Source organism: Ambystoma mexicanum, chromosome 14 (assembly GCF_040938575.1).
Source record: "Ambystoma mexicanum isolate Mex_15411 chromosome 14, UKY_AmexF1_1, whole genome shotgun sequence".
Taxonomy (NCBI): Eukaryota; Metazoa; Chordata; class Amphibia; order Caudata; family Ambystomatidae; genus Ambystoma; species Ambystoma mexicanum.
Window position 1 is genome coordinate 132,098,863 of NC_090940.1, and position 26,982 is coordinate 132,125,844.

The window sequence follows — 26,982 nt, forward strand, 5'->3', positions numbered from 1 at the left end:
GCTGATGGTACTCTTTATCCCTGTGTTCCCTCCCTTGTCTCCCGCCGTCTCCATTCCCTTGCTTCCCACTGGTTGGTTACTGGGCCTGCATGCAGGATAGGGGCTAGGATAGGGGCTTCCCTTGTAGTCAGGACCGCTTTGGTTCTCTCTCCGACTCCTTCTGTTTCTTCTCCGTGGCACCAGTGCTCCAGCGTTCTTTGTGGTTTTGCCATACTGAACAGGCCTCCTCTCCTGGTTCACGACACCACCTTCGACTTGCTCTCCTGGGGATTTCCCCTCTCTCTTCGGCTTCCTCAGTGCTTCTTGCCCACAGCACCTTGTGGATTCCTCACGATGGCCGACCTCCGGGCCTTCCTCATCACTCCCAACTCGGCTGATTTGAAACTCCCTGGCTTTACTTCTCACGTACAGTAGTCCATCTTCACTTTTGATGATGGGTTGGTGGGTTCCCCCCAACAGAGGATTATAGTCTGTTTTCTCTTTTATTTGAGCACTCTTCATTATTTGTTCATTCTTCTTCGTCACAGTAGAGTTGGTTACCAACCACTGAGTAATCGATATTACCCGCTCAGCATTCTTCTTCTTCTTCAAAGTAGTTTTACTATATTGTTCCTCAGTTTGGATCTTGGGTCTTATGTTGCAACAACCAACAGTGGCTTGGTTTGATGGATGTCTCTGAAGTTCTGATGTTTTTGTTCCAAAAGAGTGGGCTGTAGGGAGTTACTCTGGGGAACAGGAGTCATTGTCCCCCAGAGGGGAGTCGCTCCCTCTGAGGTCTTGCATGCCGACACCGCTATGGGGATTATTCCATAGCGGGCTCACCTCCCTAGCCTCACAAAGAAAGGCTCCCTTCTATGGAAAAGTGACTGAATCCCGCGATTAATCACAATATCAAAAACATGTTTTTGTGAGCATTATGAAAACCCAAATGCATAAAACACTTCTTTTCCATAGCAAAACATCTACTACACTTGTCCAAATTTGGCATGCGTGTTTAGATTTGTCCAGATCAATTGCATGTTAAAGTTTGGAAAGTTTCATGAACCAGAACAAACATTACAGAGGAAATCTTTTTTTTTAATTTTCCTCTGTTGAATGTCATGTAACTTTTGTTATTGTGTTGTGACTGCAGCAAAACTATATCAGAGGTACAAATGCCAAGTTCTAAAACCATGTATAAATGGTAATTCGTTATCTCAGTTCACCCCCATTTTATTCGTTATTGTGAGAATCTATAAATGCATTCTTAGTATTCCTTTGTGTTTAGTTTGTACTGATGATATATATATGTGTGTGTGTTTCTTTGTACTTGGCATGTAAATGTTAGATTGATGTTTATGCTGCTGGTGCTATACTTTTATGTTTTAGAACAACTCTCAGATGTATTCTGTTTCTTAGCCACTGCAATGAATATCCTCTTTCTGTGCGCAATTGTTTTTTATTCCACCGCTACGAGAGCCTATTTACACATGCCGGTTGTTAAATTTCTAAATACAGTTTGCCCAATGCAACAGTTTATGCAACAAGTAAACCTTCAGCATTTCCTAGTTGCACTTATGTTTATCAGAAAAACGTATGCAAATTATGCAAAGTTAGTGCACTTTACAGTTAAGTTGGGCTATGTTTGTTGTATTGAAAGCAAATTAACTTCCTATGTGTTCTTTTTAGATACAAATGTATGGTTTTTGTTTAATTGACTTTTTTAATGTCTGTTCATAGCAGTCTTAATTTGGACACCAGGTTTCCTTAAATCTGGCAGCAGCTTCAGCAGTCAGGGATCTTTCCTCTGTGTGGGTTGCTACAGAAAGCTGAAGGATTTTGTTTGTGTGTTTTTCTTAAAGCGTGTCTTGTCTGAAGCTTGAATTTTCATCATGCAGTATATTTTTTATTTTGTTTAAATCCTTCTGATCCTACTTTTCATGGCTGTCCAGGGTTGGATATATGCTTGGGGCTGCAGATGTTTTTGTGTGTTTTTTTGCATATTTTAATTCTGTTTGTCCCTCTGACCCTTCTTCATATGCACCCTGGCCTTACTTAATATGTGCTGCAAATGATTATCTTTTGTGTTTTGTGGACCATATTTCATTTCAGAATGTTGTCCCGCCCACCCTTCTATGAGTGACTAAATAGGAGTATGTTCCTGTGCATCTGTATTGGAGATTGCGAATGATGGGTTTGTGCATTTTGGGGAATTTGTATTCCTTTCAGGGAATGTTTTTCGGTTTCTTTCTGTTCCTTTGACCCTAGTGAGTATGACTGAAGTGTTAATGTATGCACGTCTTCATTTAGTTCAATAGCTTTCAACGTGTTTTTAAAAAAAATATAGTTTTGTCTCTCCAACACTACTGCACATGTACAGTGGTCCTTCTGTGCGTTTGATGTGGCAGATCATTCTAAGTGTTTTCTGGAAGATTCTTTCATTTTACAGTATATTTTTAATTTCATATTGTCTGTGATCCAATTTATCTGTGTGTGTTTTTGGGGGCCACAGATGTTTTTGTGGTATAATTGAGTTTGTCCTTCTGTGCGTACTACATATGCTTGCAGATGTTCTCTCCAAAAAGTGAATGTCTCCAGTTTGGCTGATGAGATGTTCAAACTTTTTTCAGCATGCACTTATTAAGCTTACGGCCAAGGTGTGTGTGCCAAATCTTGAACTATTTTTTTTTGGCATAAATTAAGTGTATGAAACTTTGCCAAATTTGCCACAAGTGTACGGATTTGCCCTTTAAAGGACAGAAACAAAATTAGAACACCACATTTTTCCTATCTAAACTTCGATGTAATCTTCACTATACAGCCACTATCGCTGCAGTATTTTGCAGGAGTAAATGTTTCGGGTTGGAAGCTACTATACCAGCCGGGCATGAAATATCACTCGCTCCCTCAAGTCGCCTTATGTATGCAGCACACCAACTCTTGCTCACCAAGAGTCAATTATCACTCACCAATGGATGGAGGTGATTGCAGTGTTTGAATGTGTGTGTGTAAAACAAAATTCTGTAAAAAACACATTGAGCAAAAGTGCACAAAGAGAAGAGTGCACACGAGGAAACGGGCAACACAATACAAATACTTTACGATTTGTATATATAGAACTATTAGAGACACAGATATTTTGTCCAATCTGAGGACACCCTTGAATCCTAGGGCCCCTACATTTTAAGGTTGGGTTACTAAAACTGCTCTGCATTATTTTCATGCACCATGAGCAGGGCTTCTTCTGGTGGATTGTTCTCTGACTGTATTGTTTCCAGCTCTGCCAGTCTGTATAGGCACCACACTGGTGTTTGAGGAAGCCCCTTGTACAAAGGATCCACCTGCTAATGATAGACTATGCCAATGGGATCCTCAAAATGAGGAAGTGAGGTCATATGTCCCAGGTTTCAGAATTCCCCCTCTATTTAGCTCACTACACTGGTGTGGAGACCCTTGGAGCAGACTTAATCAGATAGTTGCGTCTTCTGGAAGAGGATGATGCATGCCTCCTCTAAATAGGATTCCCACCCTTTGTAACCTAGTTTCCGTGAGAGTCCACTGATATTCCAGCTGTCTGTTTTTAACTTATCCTGCAGGACAGCCCCTCCCTGGGAGCCACAACAGGATGGCACATTTCAAGATCTAAGGACGACTCCAAGGAAGAATATTGATTAGGTGCTAATCGCACATGCCACATGACTTTGTTGAATGATACCTCCACCTTCCAATATATCAACATCGGTAATGGATGGTCACCATTTTGTGACATTGAGGATGAAGGGGAGACTTTAAACAAGAGGCAGATGCTATCCTTTTTGCCTCCACAGCTCCCCTTTTAGAACACATTAGGCATAAATACACATCAGCAGAATACATACATGAACCTGCAGAAACAGGGGGAAATCAAAGAGCTGAGATGGGTAGATATCCATCAGACAACGGGTATATGTAAAAAGAGTGCAGTCTTCACTCATACTCCATTTACAAAAGGACTCTCGTCCAGTCCAAGTTGTAATGTCTGTGGGCTATGTTCCTTAGTTGGAGTGCTGCCACAACTCCCGGCATCACCCATTTGTTTAAATCAGCCAATGGATGTTATATTGTTTCAGTTCAAGCATTTCCAGTCCCACATTTGTCCTGTTAATTGGATCTTGCATTGTTTCTGTCTTGAAGAGAATCTTCGGACCTTAACCAGGAATATATTCTGCAGTTTATTTACTGCTCAATCAAAAGTCAATACCTTTATCATGTATGCCCCATTTGTTTTGATTTGTGCTTCCTGGCAGGCTCTCTAAGACCTGGCTTTGTTCACTGGGGCAAGGTAAACCCATAACCCCCTATTCAATCAAGCGCTGTTAAATTCCTTTGGACATTTGCATCCCTATTCTTCTTATCCAGACAACATTGGGGCTGCTGTGTAGAGGGCCCATATGTGGTGGAGGACAGCTGTGGAGCAGTAGGGCAAATTTCAACACGGCACATTAACTGTTAAAGCCTTGGCTGTTGGTCATACTAGCCAATACGTTGTCCATGCCTATGAGCAGAGGTACACATTTCAAGCTGCATGCTAGAAGCCACGTTCCCTCTCAGTTCTTTGCATGCATGCAGCACACTCGCTCGCCTGCGGCTATTGGCAAGCGATCATTTTGAAGCTTGCCTTTGAGTAGAGTGGCAAACAAACTTATGAAAGGGGCAAGATCTTTAGAGAATATACACAGGAGACCTCCTCACATGACCATTAGTGCTGATGAGTGCACTTGATGCTAAAATGCCAAAAGAGGATTGTCATCCTCCTACATTTTCCCTTTGTCCAGCCTCCACATGGTGAATCTGGATCTCCTCCATTAAAATGGAGAATGAGTTTTACAGGAGGATCGATGATGGAACTAGATTTGGATCGTCACAACCCCCATTTTATCCTTCATTGGACCTATAACGTGGACTGCTGCCTTGTAGGAGAAAGGGGCTGCCTCTCACGCATTCCCCCGATATCATGACTTCTGGCAGAGCTTTTACTGATGGCTCCAACTCGAAAGCTGGTCTGTGGGGAACTAAGTTAGCATGAGGGCTGCCACTGGCATGATTTCTTTTCTTTCTCTCTACCTCCCTCCTTTCAGACTTGGTAATTAAACCTTTTTCATTTTTAGGCATTTTAATTGTCATAATCAAGTCTCTTACCAAAGTCCAAGTCCCAGCTATAACCATAAGGATTCAGCTTGCTGCCCAGGGCAGAGACAGAAGCTAGGTGGCTGCAGTGCTCCAGATAAGGTTTTGAAATTAGGAGTATTTTACTCCACATTTTTTTTTACGTTGGGACTTAATTTATTTTTTAGGAAGTAAGAAAGTAAGTCACATTCCCAATGGGAGTATTTTATAAGTGAGTCTAATTGTTTTAACTGTAAAACAGAAATGTTTTTCTGATAAATATTTCTTTGCATGTAGGTAGTCATGCAAATTAAAAGATTCATGTTTACCTCTTCCAATTAGGCAGTAATAATAGTAGTTTATTGCTGCAAATCTATGTATACTACTGGACCAAACGTATCCATGGAGCTCTGTGGAGGAAAGCAGGATGAAACGTTTCTACTTGTTGTTTTCCTATTTTTTGTTTGGAGTATTTTTACTCCCTCTTTTTATTTTTTGGGACTATTTACCAATTTCTAGGGAGTTAAAGTGGCCGATGCACCCCTTATCTGTTGGACTGGGTGGATGGAAGGGAATTTTGGCCGTAACCAGAAAAAATGAGCCACATCAGTGACTGCTCTTGGTGTACCTTGGAACACTTACAGCACCCAAAGGCCAACATTGCATTTCAGAAGTTGGTCATTTAAATAAGAATTGAATGTTTTCTTTTGATTGACCTGTTAATGACTGATAACCATGATGTGATATTTGATCAATATTTGATCAATACAGTTGGTTGGAAATTAAGTGCTTTGTGGTGCTCTGCCACACAGTGTATATTTGCAACAGAATTTCCATTATGACCCCTGCAGAGTCTTGTAGGAATACAGGGTGGTCTTCTAGGCCCCATGTGCGAGACCATGGGACTTTGAGCTCTATGGTACGCTGTTTTATCCTCCACCGTTGTTGAAGGTTTTTCTAAGGTGAAATTGTGGCAATCATATTTCCACTTACCATATTTGTGGGTTGGCCTCATGCTCTCGCATCTGAATATGCAGTGGGCCAGTGTTCACTGTTACCATTCTGGAAGACACCCCACTGCGAGATAGCTCTAAACACAGTCTTTTTATTTTGTTGCCATGTCACAAAGTATCCTACAAATATAAAGCTATACGTTTGAAAAACACGGTCTTTATTTTAAGCCCCGGCTTGTTTCATTTTGACTGCAGAGATGGTGTGCATGTATTGTACACGAGATCAATGTAGCAAGTAGCCTCGTGATTACTTGGGTTGAAAATTGCAAGAGGGAGCTGTTTGGCAGTAGGAAGTGAAAGTGGGAGCAGGAAAGAAGCTGGCATGAAGGGGTAGTGAGTCATCTGCACAAGATGCAGTGACACATTTATATTTGCATTAAATGTCATCACAGCTGGAAAGGACATGATTAAAACGGCAAGGTTTAACACAACCGACTAACATATCTCTCAGTTGGTAGTATTTGAGCAATAAAGCTTAGACTTGGAGCAAGAGCTGTGTGCAATGCATAGTTAATATACACAAGAGATTGTTAAGTATATTGTTGATGATTACCTTTATGGACAATCTAATGCTTCTTTGTTTAACAAAACAGTTGCATTAAGCTAGACTACTACAAGTAAAACGTTTATACACATATACAATTACAGTTAGTGGCCAATTGTGTCACCTACCACACTGTAGAATGAATACCGCCCATGTACTACTGTAACAAGACTTTAAGTGGTTGGAAAAGATATTAGATGAGGTAATGCAGTCGTTATAAAATGATATGCCTGCGCTAATACTCTGTGTTCAATATGTGTTCAAGAAGGTGATGGGTAAGTAACCTTTAGAGAGTTTTACGAGTCGGTCAAAGTTCTCTCATAAGAAACGGGTTTAACGTGGAAGGTTGGTGCTTTAAGGTAAACTCAATGAGGCAAGCGCAGCTTTGCTGCTAAGATGGCTGAATAACTATTGCAGACATCTCAATTTCTATGCATTGGGTGACACGATTTATGGAAGGTGACTGTTTTTTTAAACACATTGCAATGAGTCGTACATTGAGGACTCCGGCCCGGCTTGCCGTGGGATGGTGGTTGAAATTGTCATATTGACGTTCACCCCAGTGCAGCTTTTGAGATTAATAATAAGATTAATAATAAAGACATACTCAGATTGGTGTGACCGTTTCTCTCGTATCACATAGAGGAACTCTGACAGGACTTTATATCATTAAGGATTAATGCATATGTTTCCTTCATTGAGATGTGGGATATGTGATGAATCCAATGGAATGAACACTAATTCCTGGTGGTAACCTCCTTCCATGTGGCCAGGGGACGGCAGCTGCTGCCTGATCCTGACCCTGGGGGCGGCTATGTGATGGAGGATCACATGGGAGGAGACAGTCTCCGGGGAGATGTCATGGCTTCATTGGATGAGACATGGTATCCCCCATTTTCTCATGAAATCGACCCCCTTATACCGAATAACCTTATGGCCTATTGCCGTACCTTTACACCCCCTGCTAGGGAAACTAGAGAAACCCTTTCCCAACGCTGTGCAGATCAGACTTCTATCCTTGGTCAAAAACATAGAAAATCCAAAACGTTTTCCAGTTCTATGTATCCAACATATAGAATTGGTACATCTTTTTGAACTGTCGAAAATGACTTTTTCGAGTAATCTGTGTCACCCGACAATAATGGACTACTTTTCTCCACAATCACAAAAGTACTGGGACGAGGAGGAGGGAAAGAGCAATACAGAATTAAAGAAGCACTAAGTTCAATAAGCATGCCATTTGTTTTCAAAGTACACCTGTACACAGGAGATTTAAAAATCAGAGACCAAGTCATGAGAGAGATGACTGAAGCTGCTGCGGTTGCTTGGAAGAAGGCGTGCCTCTCATTCGCAATGCTCGTGAGGCCTGGACACATGGACCTGTGTGGCGGAGCCGAGCGACTCACCAGAAGGGGAGGAGAGAAATGCTGCTAGTGGCGTAGCAGATATGCCAGGCAACGGGATCAGGAACAAGAAAGCCGTGCAGAGGCGAGGCTGCGGGATACACTGGAGAAGCGAAAGCACTCCCAAAGCGAGAGCATGCAGTGCACATTTGCCGCTTGACCGGGAACGCCAACAAGAACCGGTGTGTCAGCCCAAACACTGTGGGGGACCCAGGCATGTTTCGGCTGAACAAGAAACCAGAAAGCATATTACAAATAAACCCCCTAGCAAGATATGACTGTATAGAATACAAATATGTCGGGAAACCAAATCGAATGATATATCAAGGAGATTTAATATACCAAAGAAGGTATACAGCACTGTGGGAAGTAAAAGAGATACATTGTATATGAATAAGAAGTCCTGGCAAGAGAGTAAACCAGGCAGTGACCATTGTGTGTAAATAAGAAGCCCTGACATGGGGGTACACCAGGCAAACTCAGGTGAATGAGAAGTCCTGGCCAGGGAGTATACCAGGCCGTTGCAAATCTACAAGAAGAAATATAGAACTGTGTTTGTCAGACAAAAGGAATTTGATGAAAGAAATGGAAATACCAACCTAAACAACCTTGTAAATAACATTTCTGTTGTGGACCAAGAAAGATACAAAGAACTGTTGAACTAAGCGTTATTTGTGTTGAGCTGAAATTCAGGGGAAGGTAATTAACCTCCGGAATCAAGGTTTTCTTCCACCCTTGGAGAACTTCTATGTTGGAACTGTTTATTCTTCCTTTTTTAACCATTTTTGCAATCACCAAACGTTAAAGCCATTCCCTTTTCACCTTATAGTTTAGTTTATAGTTTGAGGGTTGGAATAGATTTTTGGTCACAAGGACGGTTTTGATTTTGACATCCGGACACAGACGGATCCTTAGTTTTTTGTTTAGATATGGAAAATCCTCTTACAGCAGGGTCTGAAAGACCTTGTACCGTCCCTTGTTGTTTTCAATAAAAGTCTTTAACCAAAAACAATGGAAGAACAACAGTTTTTGAATGTTTTAAATACAGTTTTATTCACTTGGTGATGGATCGCTCACTTGGTGTTTCTGGTGTGAGGAAGGGATGGTATCAACAGTAGACACAGACACAAAGTATGCACATTTTCAAAACCTTTATTTTGTAATGTTAAAGGGTTGGGAGAATTCCTAACTGGCTCTAACTCTATAATGGGAGTAGTCACTACCATTAAATAAAAGTAAACCAGTCAGGTCAGTCTAGTCAAATAAATTGTCTGTGCTTTAAACCTAACGTTGCCCTCACTCTTACATAACAAATGTGAAAAGGGAATATGCTTCAAAAGAAAATAGTGTTTCAAAAGGAAAGTTAGAATGGCTTTTATAAATCGTTGATAACTCCTGTAAAGAAGGCATGGTATCAAACAGTAAGACAGACCCAAGTGACCACAGTTCAAGGGTGTTTATTGATTTTTAATCGGTTTGAAAAACACCTATCTAAACCTAAATTTGAAGATGGAAGCAAGCCACGACCATCAAATAATAATTATGCTGTCCTAGTGGTTTCTTGTCAAAATAAAAGGGCCTATACTTATAAACCTTTCGCCAATCCTTACTTCTAAATACAAATAGTGTGGCAATCAATGTTATGCAAAATAAGTGTTCAAGAAATGATGTCAGGATATTCAAGCCGTTGGCTTCCCTTCCCCACGTTTTCACCACGAGACAAAGCAACACACTCAAACTTAGCACAGTCTCTGGCTTCTATAGCACAAGGATGCAGTTCAAATCTCTGTATCGGGGCCTTCTGTGGTAAGGTCTCTTGTCATTCAAAGTCTCTTACTTGAGAGGGCCTGATGCAACAAACAAACATTCAAAAAATCCTTTTAGGATTCTCATATACAACTTCTTGGGTGATTTTTTTATTCACCCCGGTGCCCCTCCATAGGGCACAGACCCCCTTTAACACACAAATCTTTCTCGGGTGATTCACTGTTCACCCCGGATCCCCGTCTGCCAGGTTCAGACCCACTTTAACACTTGCTTTACTTTTTCCAAACTTTCTTTACTTCCAAAATCGAAGACTTTGGACTGTGCACAGGATTTTGCTCTAACCCGCTGCAGAAGCACTTTGATTCACAATTACTCTGTCTTTTCTTGATGTGCTCGCTTTCTTACTTTCACTTAGCCGCCTCTCAGCTGGATACCTTACAGAGACTTTCGATTGTGTACACACGCAGTGCTGGACCACTCTGTCAATGGTATTGCATCTTGGTTTCAAAGTTCAATCACTCGTCAGCAGTTTAACTTCACTTGCGTTTCATTTCACACGCGCTTAACAATGTATGTTCCAGCGCTCGCCATAAAATGTTGCTGCTTGCAACCTTGGCTTCAGCACAGACCGGCCTTGTTACGGTTTTCCCAATTCACTGGCTGTGATAATGTCCTGCTTTGAACTTCGAGCCAAGGACGGTACCACAGAGGCGTGTGATTCTCCCTGTCTTGATTACTGACACAGGAGGGCCCGGATATCTCAACACACAATGCAGGATTCTTCAGCCTGGTTTCTTGGTCTTAAGCTTTCTGTCTTCGAGGCCTCTGGAAAGTAATGGTTTCTTGTCGAAAAGGTGAAGGGAATTTCCCTCCTTGCCATCCCCTTGTGTTTTGCCGTCTTTCCTCTCGTGTTAAACTGCCATCTTGGAACTGCTGTTTCCTTGTGTGTTCTGCCTCTCTGAGTGTGCTCTCGTGCTCCGCCTTTTATCTGTGTGGGGGAGTGTAATGGAAGTCAGGTGTGTGTGATGATCAGAAATTGCCTGACCTTGCCTGGCCATTGTAATGGGACACGTTTCGTAAACGGCTCGGGTATTTATCTGTTTCCTTTCATAGCGGGCTGTCCGTGAGAAAGTGTTTGTGTTGTAAAAGGGGGCTGGGATTAAGTTCCTACATCCTACTTAGTAGGATGGGGAAAAGCTGTTACAGGGAAGGGGGATACTGCGTCTCACCATCCGGTGTCCCACTCCCCGAAGACCCCTCACCCAGGTGATCCTCCCGCACTGATCCACCCCCGGGAACTGGATCCAAAAGCAATGGCAGCGTCCTGGCCACCTGGATGACAGATCCCCGGGGACTAGTGGGTGAGACACTTTCTGGTTTCTCATACTCCCTTCCCCATGTTCAAGGCACAGGGTCTCAAGAGTTAAGAAAAGGGTAGATGGATGTCACAGTTCTCTCAATGTGGCACACTGTGGCTTGCTGGTATGATTAAACAGTTCATTCTCAGGTATCAGGAGTTTCTTAGTTCAAAACTGTTTCTTTAGGCTTCCTTCCCTGAATCACAAATACAGTTCAACATTTTCTCAAACAGACCCCTCAGGTTTCCCTTATCCAAGTCTCGGTCTTCCTTAACACTTACACTTTGGCACAATTCACTCCGGCTCCCCTCCTTAGGGCTCATGCCTATCTTGACTCCTTACAGTTCACTTTATAATTCACTCAGGTTTCCCTCCTTTGGGCTCAAGTTTTATCATTCACTTTCTTCGTAACACACTTTCACTTAGGCTTCCCTCCGTCAGGCTCGATACTTCTTCTATTTTCACTTCATAACTCTGATTCTCAATATTCACTATATAGGGTTCCCTTCCTTACATTTCCTCTCGTTATCTCATTAATGGCAAAGACTTTCAAGACTGCACAGATCGTTCTAAATATTCCTATGCATGGCCACTTCGACGCCCTGTTCAATATGATTCACGGTTCACTCATGATTTCTCAACATAATAAAGTTTTCTGGCATCTGTAGTTCCTTTCACAAACTTTCATAGGCTTCCCTCGCCGGGCTTACGCCTTCCGTTTCACAAACTTTCATAGCTTTCTTTATTTAGCCTTGCACTACAGTTCAAACACATTTCACAGAGACTTTCGATAATGCGATTCACCTTCGCGTGACCACTCTTACTTTGTAATAAATCGCATTGCTTTTAACAATCGAATCCATCTTCACGCGATCATCATTATTCACCTATCCCTCACTTGATACAGTTGCACTGACCTGCAACACAAACCAGACTTTTGTTTCATTCGGTAACTCACCGGTTGTGTTTTCAGTTGGTTCTTTCTTCTTTGCCTTAAATGAGACTTTTAAGGTCTTTACCAATGACTCTTTTGCTCCTCCCCAACTCCGTCGTTCACCCGGGAGGGGAACAGGCAACCTTGGAATACTTCAAAGGAAGGCTCTCTCTATATTCTCAGCCTCACTTCGCGAACCCTTGTGGCCTCTTGGAAATACGGTTCATTTGCCTGGCTTTCTTTCGCTCCTCTAAGCATTCAAAGAGCCTCGTAGCCTTCCGATCTCTGCAACCTGGTTTGTAGCAGCTAAGGAAGAGCTGTTCCTTCTCATACCCAGCCTCACTCAGTGTGCCTGTGTTCTCCACCTTTTATCCTCACATGATACCTAATGTACGACCGGTGTGTGTGATAGAAACTGAGTGCCTAACCCTGTCTGGCCTCATTAATGAGACAGGGCCATTGAGAAGTGCTAGGGGTAATCTTCATAGCCTCAGTCCTCATCTTCTTCGGCTTGATGGCTTTATCAGCATAAAGAGGGTAAGGATCATGGGAGTTGTAGTGTCCCAGAAAATAGGTAGGGATGGGGGTTGACAGTGTTTAGGAAAAGGGGGATACCATGTCTCACCATCGGGTGTCTCTTCCCCATTCCCTGAAGATGCCCCACCCAGGTGATCCTCCCTCACTTGTCCGCCCCCAGGATCGGGATCCAAAAGCGATGGCCCTTCCGTGGCCACCTTAGTTCGGGATTAGGCTGTGAAACACCCTCTGGTTTTTCACACTGACGGTGTTTAATTCTAAATGGAACAAGTATGCAACTCTTGATGAAGACAGGATATCGGATATAGCTAATAAACCGAAACATGTAGATTGTTAGATGGCATATAACTATTATATGCCAGTATAATGTGACATTGATAGTATTTTTTTTTAATTGTCTAAAGTAGCCTACCTGGTGCAATAAATCGTCAATAAGAAGGTGCACACTACTGTTACCTTGTAGAATTGTGACTAAAGTTGAGACACTCGAACTTTTTTTTAATTTTTTTTTTATGGCTGAAATCATTAATGACACCATAATTTAAGTAGCGAAATGTCATTGAATGTTTAGAGTTTAATAAGGTGTTTTAGTGATTTTTATGGTTGAAATCAAAACATATTTTGACAATTAAGGATGTATGTAAGGTCAAAACAAAGTTGAATTTGTTTTCTTAATATGGGGCAGTAGTTTAGGGAAGTCCCACAATTTGATTTGAAGTCTCCTGCAATGACAAAGCTATGGCAGAGATTCCATGTTTTTTTTCAAAGCTTTAGATGGTGACACTTTTTGTAGTATGGAGAAAGGAAAGACAGGATCCCTATACCCAAATTCCACCACAAAAGATAAGGCAAGGGTAGCTGTTACAGAGGATTCATGCAATAAAGAACTGATTGGGCCTGGGGTAACAAAAATACAGAGATGCTATCCAAACCATGGCCAGGACAGACATCAGCACTATGTACATCTAGGCCATTGGGTACAGCTTCTCTTACCATTGTTTGCTGCTTTGTGGAGGTGGAAGCACAGCCAGGAGTTACATGTGCATGGTGTCTTCACTTGACAACTGCAACTGGATCCAGCAGTTCCTATCTCTGTAAGTGATCACTAGGCTGTAAGCCGGATTTGTGGCTCAGTGGACTAATGCATCCACTACAGGGGCCTGTGTTTGACCTCATGGTCACAGGTTTGAATTGCAGCAGGTCCACTCAGCCCTTCATCCTTCCTAGGTTGATAAAATAAGTACCATTAAATTGGGTAAAAATAAACATATGTTATTAGCGCCAACCCTTCGGGGGTGAATGTGTGCTTTATAAATACGCCTGTTATGTTATGTTATGTTTGGCTGCACTGAGGCCGAAGAGGAAGGAGGATATCTGCTTCTGACCCTACAACTATAGAGGACCACTAGGATGCTACAGTTGGGGTGTTTGGGGGGGGGTGGGAGTTGCTGTGACCCATCAAATGGTCTGCAGGTCCATGGACAAGGGTTGACAGACTCATTTTCCAGCGTGGCTACTTTTCTTTGCTTAGAGCAGCTGCAGCTGAGCTATGAGGTCCAGATGCCACAACAAGGTTGCACTTTAAGATTCACATCAGCAGTGCTGGACGGAATCCAGAAATAAGTGGGGGTCCCCACTCCAGATGATGACTGTCGTCTCCAATCCCACAATTGTCCTCTAGGAGAAAAATCACAGTGACTCAGGATTCATAACTGATTAGGCCCACCAACTCAAACAAGGGGAGCACGTTGGAAGAACGTGTTTATCAAAGAAAGAGTAGAGCTTCCCCTTGCGATAGTTGGCTTAGATAATGGTACTTGAATGGCTTCAGATGCTCTCCTGATGGGCCGAATCTTGGGCAGGAAGGACCCACCCCACCCCACCTACCAAGTGACCTGCAGCATTAACACTCATGGCGACACTCCAGTCATGGACAGCCAGCTCAAGTATAGTCTTGGCATCACTCAGGTTGGGAATGTCTCTTGGAGTTGTTTTCTGACACTTAAACAGCACAAACCAGTTTCAGTCACAGACAGCCAGGGCGGATACAGAGAATGACCATATATGGCCATTTTCTACACCTACCTGGAGGAAGACGACCAACAAGGGCAGTAAGCTACAAAATCTGAACTTGAAAAACATGACCTGCCATTTTGAGCACTTGAGTGAACAAAAGGCTGCCATGTGGTAAAAAAGAAAAGGCGCACAGCAGTGCAGCCAAAAGAGTGGAAATAAGCTACCACTTCATCCACCTCTCTGGGCCGCACAGGGTATGGGAACATACCCAAAAAGTAAAATCAAAGCGGAAACATTGTAACCTGCATACTGTCCATGAAGGGGAAGCGGTAGGTAGTAGTGCTATATAATAGACCTCAATGGTCAACATAAGTCCCTGTGCACTGGCAGCTTAAAGGATTAACCAGTACCACAGAACAAAATAGGTTAAGCGAGTGAGTGTGGCTCAAAAGACCTCACTCAAATAGAAAAACATGCCAGGATCACACAATCACCAGATGCCTTGTGGCTCCCGCTGAAAGAGGTGGAAAAGCTGCAGAAGACAACAACTCTTTGCTAACAGTTATAGGCTCTTTTCAATGTCGGGTGCCTTTGTGGCAGCTAAAGACTGCTCCATTTCATTGCACCAGTGAATCTGGACTGCCTGTATTTGCTTCAACTTGACAGTGTTCGTGTTCTGAGTGAGTGTTATGTCAGTCGTAACAATTGCCAACATATATTGAGGTGTCATCCATTTTTGATTAGTGGTTTAGAATGGTGGGACTGGCTAAGTAGGAACTACCTGGGGTAAAAAGGATCCAATTAACAATGTTGATGCCCATCATATGATCCATGATGTTTGAAATGTCTTCCGGATGCATCTTCTTATGCCGGTATCCAAAAGAGCAGAGTTCATATCATGCAGTTATGTTTGTATACACCAACTGGCCGGTGGGGTCAAAAGTAGCCTCTGGTTGCAGTGTGCGTCAAGCTAACCAGGCTTTTCGAGGTTAGAACTGTGAGCGAGGTAGCTCGAAAAGTTGCTTGATGGGGTTTGATGTTAAGGTTTATTAGTCTGTACTTACATTTGTAATCCCTTTTTATTTTGAGTGCTAATTGTTTTAGCCAGCAAACTGTTACTGAATTTTGTGTCATAAGTAAACTGGAAGCATCAGGAGTCTCAATGCTGGAAAGGTGATTCGCTTTGTTTTAATGAGCATAACCAAAAGAGTGAGGCTAATAATGAAAGAAGACAACTGGGAGGGTAAAACTGACCTTTAACACATAATAACGTAAATATATTCTTGTTTTAGTGTCCTCTGAACAGCTGGATACAGAGAGAGCAATACTGGCCTTATTTTCTGATCAGGGGCAAAAGACTTGCTGGAAAACAGCATATTTCTACTGCATCAGTAGCAACAAACACTTCCTGGAGCAGGTTCTGGTAAGTTTATAACGGAAAGCGTATCGTGCTAAGAAACTGTAATTTGCAAGTGTTTTTTTTGTTTTGTTGTAGTGGCAGCACTAGAATCGTCTCACTGCATGGTGCTCTAGACATCAATATATATATATATATATATATTTCTGAGGCTTGTGGAATCTGCTTAGATCACATGCTGTGCATAGGCCGACATCTAGTGGAAGCTGCGGAGTATTACAGTTTGTTTTTCGAAAGTCGAAAATGGGCGTCGACACAGGCGTGCCAGTAATACTATCCCTAGTGTGACGTCCACTGTACCCAAGATCCCTCACGCGTGTAGGATCCTCAGATTGTTTTTTTCCGCCATACTGGTCGGAAGCATCTTGCGGAGTTCCCTGGCCTTAGCCATACTTTTGCTGTTATTATAATTTTAATTCTTATTCATTCCCTTCCCCACCCCAACGTCGACCCTCAACCTCGACGACGGCTGGAGAAGTCATCGACCGTCGACTGCTGCACGACGGATCTGGGCCTCGGTAGGCCGCTGGCCTCGGCCCGGGCCTAGTAGGCCGCTGGCCTCGGCCCTTACAAGTAGGGAGAGTGGGGGGTGGTACATACTCTTCACTCTTGATATATAGTTACATTTATATATATTCCTACACTTAGCAGCCCGCTGCCTTAAGGTGCGTATGGAGGGTACCCCTTTTCAATTCTGCCCCAAGTGCAATCGCAAATACCCTTGGGTCGACAGGCACGCCACGTGCAATCTCTGCTTGCCGAGGGATCACCCCGAAGCGAACTGCAGAGCGTGTAGTAGGTTTAAACCTAAGACACTTAAGGACCGTTCGACAAAGCGTTGGGCCCACCACGCCAGGCAGGAGGCCATGGCAGCGGAGGGCGCCTTCAGCGATGGCAGCGACGCCGTACTTTCGGACGGCGAGGGCATTACGGCGTCGAAAGACAGCCGACGAGCGCAGGTCCCCGACCTCGGAAGGTCGTCCGGCAAGGCGGCTATGGGGAAGACCCCCGGCGACGCAAGCGCTACACACCTAACACACACTAAACACACTAAGACCAACCGGACCTCGACGACGTCGACTTCCCGGAAAGAGGCACAAAAAGAACGGTCCGACTCGGTGTCCTCTGGGCGCTCTCGATCGAGATCGCCTCACGACGCAAGGCAATCATCCACTCTTGCCAAGAGTGCCTCGCTACACACACTAACGGAAGTTCGATCGTCGGGAGACGAAGACGACTTCCACCCCCAGGCCGCGCTCCAAGATACCGAGACCGCGGTTAACATCAGTGAGGCCCCACGCCCGAAGCACACAGATACCTCTCCAGACCCTCGACGCCAGGCGTCGAAAGTCTCTGGGGCCCCCAAGGGACAGGGAAAACATTTTTCCACGCACGGAGAAGGGGGGAAACAGCGGAAAGCACAGCCTTCCACCCCTGTAAAGCCTAAGCAGACAAGCAAACGATGTCTTCCTTGGCTGATTTTTATGATAAGAACCCAGAACACTTTCTTTCATATAACCCTCAAGGGGCCACACCCTCAGGCTCCTCCGATCCTATCCCGCTAAGTAAAGAGCCCCGGGTCGAAAGACCTGAACCCTTCAAGGTTCAGCCTTACTCCACTCCATATTCTACTCCACTCCCCAGTTATCAGGGACAAGTTTTCCCTGAAGAGGACCAGGAGTTTGCATTTATGGAAGAACAAACCGGGACAGATTACTATGCAGAGGATGAGGACCTGGAGGAGGGAGAAGATGAGCAAGAAATTTACAGAGTAGATTCCCCAGTACAAAGCGAAGCCCCAGTTACTGACTCTCCAGTTGATAACCAGCCCCTCCTTAACGAGGTTCTCGCTCGAGCAGCGGAACACTTCCACATCGACACCCACGGTGTACAGGAGGAAAGGGGACTTCGCGGAGGAGTTTGTAGGAGAGAGAAGACCGGTCGCTCAGACCATCCCTATCCTCAAATCCATCCAACGAAGAATAGATCCTTCCCTGGTGAATCCTAACCTCACCAGAGCTGTCAACCCCAGAATTGAAAAGATTTTCCGGGCAGCCCAGTCTGACCCTCTGTATATAAAGGGACATCTTAAACCAGATTCCCTAGTGGTGACCAACACTAGAAAGAGGGCTGGCACGCCCTTATCTTCATCAGAAGCTCCTCCCGACAAGGAGAGCAAAAAACTTTACGGGTTTGGCAGAAAGGTAGCCTCAACGTCCGCCTACCAAGCAAGGATTGCGAATTCCACCACCCTGTTGGCTAGTTACAATTGCCATCAATGGGAAGAAGTCGCGGCGCTCATTGCCTCTGCTCCAGAACCGTTAAAGGGCCAGCTGGCTCGGATCTCGGCAGAGGGGAGAGCCGTGTCTGGTTGCATTTTAAAAGCAACTTTCGACGCCGCTGACAACGCAGGGAGATTGATAGCAGAAGGTACTGTTATCAAGAGACATGCGTGGTTACGGCAGTCGGGATTCAAGACAGAAACCCAGGCTTCTTTAATAGACAAGCCAGTGGAACCCGACCTATTGTTTGGGAAAGCGGTCGAAGACGCACTTAAAAATGCCAAAGATGAATATGAGACTCTCAAATCCCTTGGCCAGCTTACCAACAAACCCCCTAACCAGAGGGGGAACAATAATTTTCGTCGCCCACGCGGCCAAAATTCACAAAGAGGCAACTATGCCCAGGGACAAGGTACACAATGGAATAACAACCAGCAGTCTACCCAGAGTTACGGCAGGGGTAACAAGAGAGGTCGTGGAAGAGGCAGAGGCAGCCCCAACAAGGGCGGGGGCACGCCTCCACCAAAACAGTGACGCTCAGTTCAGGGTCCCTTGCCACGCAACCCCAGTAGGGGGACGCATTTCCACCTTCACCCAGGCTTGGGAAGGGATCACCTCAGACAGATGGGTGCTGTCAACAGTATCCGCAGGATATTGTATAGAACTACTGCAGCGTCCCCGGAATCATCCTCCACGACAAAGAGTGCACTCCCTAGAGCATCAAAGGATCCTTCTCGAGGAGATCGCCATTCTGCTAGAAAAGGACGCGATAGAACTCGTCCCAGGACACCAGGTAAACAAGGGTATCTATTCAACTTACTTCCTTGTGCCAAAGAAAGATTTGACAATGCGCCCAGTATTGGACTTACGGCCTGCCAACAAATATGTCAAGCCCCAAAAATTCCGTATGACCACGCTACAAGAGGTAATCCCCCTCCTAAAAAAGGGGGATTACATGGCAACCTTGGATATGAAAGATGCTTATTTTCATATTTCCATGCTCCCAGCGCACAAAAAGTACTTGCGCTTCAAGGTGGACAGTCGCCACTACCAATTCAAGGTACTGCCCTTCGGGATAGCTTCAGCACCAAGGGTATTCACCAAGGTACTGGCGGTGGCGGCTGCACACCTACGCAGGGAAGCAATCCCGGTGTACCCTTATCTGGACGACTGGCTCATAACGGGGGAAACCCCAGGAATTTGCAGGTCAAACATTCAGAGGACTATCGACCTCCTCCACGAATTAGGCTTCTCCATCAACGAGAAAAAGTCAAGTCTGGTGCCAAGCACCTCAAAACAGTTTCTAGGAGCTATCCTAGATACTCAGAAAGGATTGACCTTCCCTTCGGAAGAGAGAATTCGGAATATACTTCTGCAAATTCCGCATTATCAGTCAGGTCAACAGATAACAGTACGCAAAGCTATGCGGTTACTGGGCATGATGGCGTCATGCATTTACCTGGTCCCCCACGCGCGTCTGCGCATGCGTCCCATGCAGGAATGGTTGGCGAAACAGTGGTCTCAGGCAAGTGGTCATTGGGACGATCTAGTGGTCGTTTCGCCAACACTCGTACAGAGCCTACACTGGTGGACAAGAGAGAATCTCGCAAAGGGGAAACCCTTTTACGATCCCGAAGTACAAGCCGTGGTGACTACAGATGCATGCCTGACTGGGTGGGGAGCTCACCATCTCCACCACACAGCTCAGGGTCTCTGGTCTCACTCAGTAGCCAAGAACCACATCAATCTGCTAGAGCTTCTGGCAGTATTCCGAGCGCTAAGGGCGTTCGAGCCCCATCTACTGAACTTGTCGGTGCAGATCAGGACGGACAGCACGACAGCCATGTTCTATCTGAACAAGCAAGGGGGGACTCGTTCGCCAAATCTGTCCAAGCTTGCCCAGAAAATATGGATATGGGCACTCAGACGGAACATCTTCCTGTCATCGCAACATGTTCCAGGGGAGCTCAATTCCCTAGCGGATGCTCTAAGCAGAAACTCCCTCCCAGAAGAACACGAATGGGTCCTTCACAGAGACGTAGTAGAAGATCTCTTCTCTCAGTGGGGTTTCCCCACTATAGACCTATTCGCCACAAGCGAAAACAAACAATGCCCAGGATTTGCATCCAGGTTCCCCCAGCCGGACTCCCAAGGGAATGCCCTGTGGATGAACTGGTCAGGGATGTTTGCGTACGCTTTTCCACCAACTCCTCTCATCAGGAAGGTGGTGTACAAGATGAACAAGGAATCTATGACGCTCATCCTAGTTGCTCCCATGTGGGCGAGACAACCATGGTTTCCACACCTACGCAGGATGGCGGTGTGCGAACCCATCAGACTCCCAGCCTGGTACAACCTACTGTCCCAGCAACAGGGTCAAACAGTGCATCAGGAACCCAACTCTATGAACCTAGCAGCATGGCTCCTGAAGTCATAGAGTTTGGACATCTCAAATTACCACAGAGGTGTATGGACATTCTAAAGGAGTCCAGGAAACCAAATACAAGGCACTGTTACTTTGATAAGTGGAAAAGATTCGTTATCTGGTGCCAGAATAAACAAATCAACCCGGTTGATTGCACTCCTTCCAACGTTGTGACATACATGCTCCACCTGCTGGATGCAGGGTTGGTTTTTAACTCGCTGAAAGTACACCTGGCAGCCCTCTCGGCTTACACCACATCCCATAACAAGGTCTCGTGGTGGAAAGTACCAGTGGTTAAAGCCTTCATGGAAGGAGTAAAGAGACTTCACCCTCCTATTTCGAACCCACCGCCAGGATGGGACCTCAACGTGGTGCTAGCTAAGCTCATGGGACCCCCATTCGAACCCATGCATAAAAGTAGTCTCAAACACCTGACTTATAAAACGGCCTTCTTAGTAGCCATTACCTCCATAAGAAGGGTCAGTGAAATTCAGGCTCTGTCAGTGCAGGATCCTTTCTTTACTATCCACAAGGACAAACTGGTTTTACGCACACACCCTAGGTTCTCACCTAAATTCATATCCAAGTTCCATGTAAACCAGTCCATCGAGCTTCCGGCTTTCTTCCAGAACCCGCAAAGCTCGGCTGAGGTGAAACTACACACCCTAGATGTGCGTAGGGCGGTCCTATACTATGTAAATAAAACCAGACCGCTAAGGAAAACAGATCAACTGTTTGTCTCCGTAGCTACAGGCAGAGAGGGGGATCGCGTCTCTAAGGGCGCTATCTCGAAGTGGATTATCAACTGTATACAGCTGTGTTACTCTCTTTCTGACAAGACTCTGCCTTTTACGCCAAGGGCCCACTCTACTAGAGGCATTGGTGCCACTCTGGCTTTCATTGCAAATGTTCCCCTCGACACCATTTGCAAAGCGGCTACTTGGAGCTCTATTCACACTTTTACTCAGCATTACTGCATTGACACTCATTCCAAGACAGATACACAAGTGGGACAAGCGGTTCTAAGACACCTGTTTGCTCATGACCCTTCTCACATCCCACCTCCTTCTTCTGGTACTGCTCGCTAATCTATGCACAGCATGTGATCTAAGCAGATTCCACAAGCCTCAGAAGGGATACATTACTCACCGTAATCGTATTTCTGATGCTTGTATCTGCTTAGATTCACATGCGACCCACCCTTCCTCCCCTCCGAGAGAAGGCGCATGATTGCTTGTAGTCTTACCTTTTCTGTCTATCTGCTTGGATTATCTGTACTCACGCTACTCCTCATGCTTCCTCATGTCAGAAAAAATACAATCTGAGGATCCTACACGCGTGAGGGATCTTGGGTACAGTGGACGTCACACTAGGGATAGTATTACTGGCACGCCTGTGTCGACGCCCATTTTCGACTTTCGAAAAACAAACTGTAATACTCCGCAGCTTCCACTAGATGTCGGCCTATGCACAGCATGTGAATCTAAGCAGATACAAGCATCAGAAATACGATTACGGTGAGTAATGTATCCCATACAGGGGTCCAAAATTAAACCTTATGCTACACGCAGTGATTGAGCCACCAACCACCATTTGTAAATGGTGGACATTCAGCAAACCGAACAGAAAATTGCATGTAAATGTTTTAGTCATTTATCTTTTCTATCTTTTCTTTAACTGGTGAAGAAAATCTTGTGCTGCTCGGCCTTTTACCTAGTCCGTCCAATGCATGGTCCGAGCTTGTCCGTCAAGCCATGGTAGTACACTAGGCTTGAGCAAGTAGGCCAATGCACCCAACCTGTCTGGCTTGAGCAAGTAAGCCAATGCACCCAACCTGTCTGGCTTGAGCAAGTAAGCCAATGCACCCAACCTGTCTGGCTTGAGCAAGTAAGCCAATGCACCCAACCTGTCTGGCTTGAGCAAGTAAGCCAATGCACCCAACCTGTCTGGCTTGAGCAAGTAAGCCAATGCACCCAACCTGTCTGGCTTGAGCAAGTAAGCCAATGCACCTAACCTGTCTGGCTTGAGCAAGTAAGCCAATGCACCCAACCTGTCTGGCTTGAGCAAGTAAGCCAATGCACCCAACCTGTCTGGAAATGGAGCCCAATTTATTGTCCCGTCACAGAGGAAACGTTCACAAGTCACTAATGCTCGAGGAATTCTCCCCACACTTACACAAAAGCGGTTGTTTTATTAAGTTAGAAGAGGAATGCCAGATACTGCAGTTGTATTTACATACAGAAACCAACACTACTCAAACCATTCATTTGCTGATAGACTTTATTTTGCATGTTTCTGACTTTCTCTCCCCTATACACGGGATATGCTTTCAAAATGTAAATGTTTGATCATTAAATAACATTTGTCAAATGCTAACGGAGATTTTTGATTGCCAGTAGGAATAATGGTATTTTTCCACGTGCATTTTAAGCTCCATTGACTATTGCCCAGGTGCACGTTTCCTACTAATGGTCATGTGTGCAGCGTTAAGAGATGATCTAGGTGCCACCTGATTTTTATATCCAGAAGGCAGACAGACATTATTAATTGCACAGTTAGCAGTGTTTTCCTCTGTCAATGCTGTCTTTACCAAAAAAAAGTTGTTTCTAAGAGAAAAGGACAGCTAATTCCCTGTTCTCTCGGTCCCAGCCTCTTCAGAGGATCCTTAGGAAAGGCAGGTCTCAGCCATTTACATAAATTCTCAGACCCAGAGCCATAGATCAAGAAAGGGGAGTCCTTGAGAATCCCCTGCCCCTCTGTTGCATATCTCGCACCATGAGGAAAGTTCCAGGGATGTGTGTTCTGAGTTAGGTGATTTTCAGATGACAACCGATGAATGCCCAGTCTATCCCGCCCCAAACCAATTAATTTATTTATTTAGTATTTGTATAGCGACTCAAGCCCAAAGGCATCAAGGCACTTGACACATAGGGTAAAGGTAGACATTTGCATAGAGCAGGAACAAGGGAGGAAACGGATACAAATTACATAAACAGGTTGTAAACAATAACAGGCTCAAACTTAGATAACTTGCTTAGAAGGGTTGTCCCGTGGGTGGTAGCTCGATAGAACACACTCATTTATTAGCCTGTGAGAATAGCCATGCCTTAAGGCATTTCCAGAACCACGGAAGGATGGTTCTGCCCTGAGAGGTAGAGGAAGAGTGTTCCACGGTTTTGCAGCTATTGCTGGGAAGCTGGTTCCGCCCACTCTTTGTAACCTGAATCTGGGTATCGAAAGGAGATGGGACTGGGCCGACCGTGTAGGTCTGATGGATTGCAATGTTACACAGTACACATTTTAGGTAGTCTAACTAGGGAACACCCCGCCCCCAAGAGTCTTGTATGCATGGGGATTTGCCACAGGCGACGCCGGACACTCCTTGGCTGCTAATGTATCAATAACATAGCCCTGTTTACCCTCTCCTTGTTTAAAGAGGTAGATGTGGCTCTGGCATTTCTAAGGGGTCAAAGATTCTGAAGCCTCCTAGGTCAGTCCCACATAAAGAAACTCGTCTCACTTTTTCCTCGTAAACTGAATATCGAGTCTATAGTTTTCCATCTGTATTTCACAATACTTCATGCCTCTTAACCTTTTGAATCACCAAGGCGGGTGAAATCAAGTGATTTTTCTTTGGCGAATGAGAGTTCATTGAAATCCGTCGATGGGTATGGGGCTTGCTGTGCACATCAACTGACTCCTACACATCCACCAAAGGTATGTGAGTTGAGCGGTATGATAATTATGTTATACAATGATTTATTGGTCCTCGTTTGTGTGACTCAACTGTGGTAGGCAACAAATCCCGTTTAGGTGGTCAATAGTATTTACCGGCTCCAAATGAGCAGCTCTCATTCTTAAAGCAAGTCTTTTAGATCCAACTCTGCCAATTGCAACCATTCTAGATATGTGAACATTTACTGCAAAGCTTATTCTGTTCAATACGGCTTTCATGCTTGGCTGGACTGCCCCTTTCTGCAGGAACCGGCTGCTACGCAACCAACTGTGCTCTTCTAGCGTGGCACAGAGAGGTAAAGCACCAGTCGGATCCTCCCGAGTGCGTTACAGCCCATAGAACAAGGTTGCCTAGCTCATGGAAATTCGCACTCATTTGGGGTTTCTCCACGAGCAAGTAGGTAAATCCAGATGTGGACCCCTGGCTCTCTGTGCCTCGACAGGCAGCTGCCCCCCCTAGTGACGACAACATGTGTCAGGTTGCTGTTGGTACTCTTGCTCACAGGAGACGTGCCTGCCATTTTGGGCTGTACTATCCTTATGGGCCATATCAGACTGGCATGCTAATTGATGTTCTCCTTTGGCATTACACAGCGCGCTAAACGCGTGATTGACATGCTGCTCACTGGGTAATGGCACAAGCCCTTGTTAGTTTGTGTGTGTTCTCAGTAGAGAATGTATCCCAACGCAAGCAGTGTTGCTAATGCCACATCCATGTGTACACAGGACCACATCGTTGGCAAATGTCAGCCACTCCTGAATCAATTTAGCAATGGAACATACTGAGTGATCGGGTGGAGCTACCTTTCAACAGTGAAAAGATCAGAAAAGCTCGTTTTCGTATGTAGTTTCACTGCCATTTCCATTATGAAACCCATCACTATTGTTGAAATATAATTTGATGACGGGCCTTGAAATCAAAGAGTACCGTCAATCTTTCACAATCTAGTTTTATTAAAGCAATGATAAGACGCATTGAAATGGATAAATGTCGAACAAAACATGCCTTTCCAGAGCGTGTGACCGGTTTGGCGCAGAGTGATCGTTTGCATCTACTTGGAGCCAGAGTTCTGACCCTCAATCCTCATCCTGATACCTCATAACTCTAGTTTCTATGTGCAGTATTAGCCTGACATGAAATTCCCATGTAATGTTTTACCGAATTCGTGGTTTACCCTGATCTCCCTATTGACTGCAGGGTAGATGGCTTGGGTTCTTTTGATGTTTCTTGCTACTGTGGTACATGCACGCATGTTAGGCACAACTCAATGTGCCGCATGTTTCCTTTTTCTAACTATAGCCCCTCCACCCTGCTAGTAGGGTGGAGGGACTAATCAGTTGCAAAGCTGAGTTGCTTTTCATCATTTTCTCTTCTTGCCCCGCAGGTAACAGCTCTAGGATTATTGAAAAGAGAAGATTTCTGTGGACTAAGTCAGCTCCTAAGAAGCACATTTAAACCACTCAGCCGTCTCCTGGTGCTTCTCGGATGGACTCACTGTCAAAGTTTAGAATCTGCCAAAGCCTTACTGTGTGTCCTCCATAAAGATGAGGTCAGTGTTCCATGAGTGGCATAAAGATGTTTGTAGATGGGTCTGTCTGTTAAATGGCTTTGTTAGTATTGCATATTTATACTGCTTTTGGTAGGAACGGCGGCAATGTGGTGAATTAATTACGAAAACAAACATATCACTATCGAGTGCAAACGTTTTACTAATTATATCCGGTTTGCCAGGGGCTCCAGAACTCGTTGTGTGTCTTAGATTACCACTGTGGTTTTTTCAACATGCATAGTTGTGTGCTAAAGTAGCAAGATACTATGTTTCTCTGTATAATCATCACTGTCTTTTAGGGACTTTCTGTTCATGTCCTGGCATGCAGTGTCTTTTTTGAACCCCTAATATTTTTAGGGATATTGTATTCAAATCTTATTGTACAGTCTCTTTCTACTTTTGTTCATTATCTTAATGTATCGTTAGTATCTGATCCAGCGGACTGGATCATGTGTTCGGCCCGGGCCCGAATTAATGGGCCGAGCAAGGGCGTTTGAAGAGGGCCCCAGCCCGATAACACCCGATCTGGCCCGCTGGATCGCTTGTTAATGCCATTAGCACCTCGGGTTACCAAAGAGGCAACCCGGGGTGCTAAAAAAAAGGAATTTCCTTCCTAAGCGCTTCCCGTTGTACGAAGGAAAATCCTTGACCAACATGGCCACCATGGAAAGGGAAGGTCGGGCACCTCTTCCCTTTCCATGGCTGCCGTTTTGAGCAGAGAGGAAGGTGCCGCTGCAGCGACAAGTGCAGCCGCCTTAAGGTAAATTGGGGTAGGGGGGGGATTTAAAAAAAAAAAAGGGGACTGGGTGGGGGGAAAGATGGCGGTGGGGGAGCCAGCTGTCAGGCGGCTTTGAACGCAGGATTACACCAGCGGTTC

The 26,982-nt window shown here is 44.8% G+C and overlaps 1 protein-coding gene across 2 annotated transcripts in view; it reads left to right on the forward strand.

Annotated features, from left to right (window-relative positions):
• Positions 1–26,982, forward strand: part of ZFYVE26 (zinc finger FYVE-type containing 26) — a 1,501,667-nt gene that overhangs the window by 69,081 nt on the left and 1,405,604 nt on the right. For both annotated transcript variants that reach the window (XM_069638726.1, XM_069638727.1), the window contains exons 5-6: positions 15,989–16,119; positions 25,941–26,105. In XM_069638726.1, the coding sequence (XP_069494827.1) occupies positions 15,989–16,119; positions 25,941–26,105 (296 nt within the window). The remainder of the gene's footprint in view (positions 1–15,988; positions 16,120–25,940; positions 26,106–26,982) is intronic.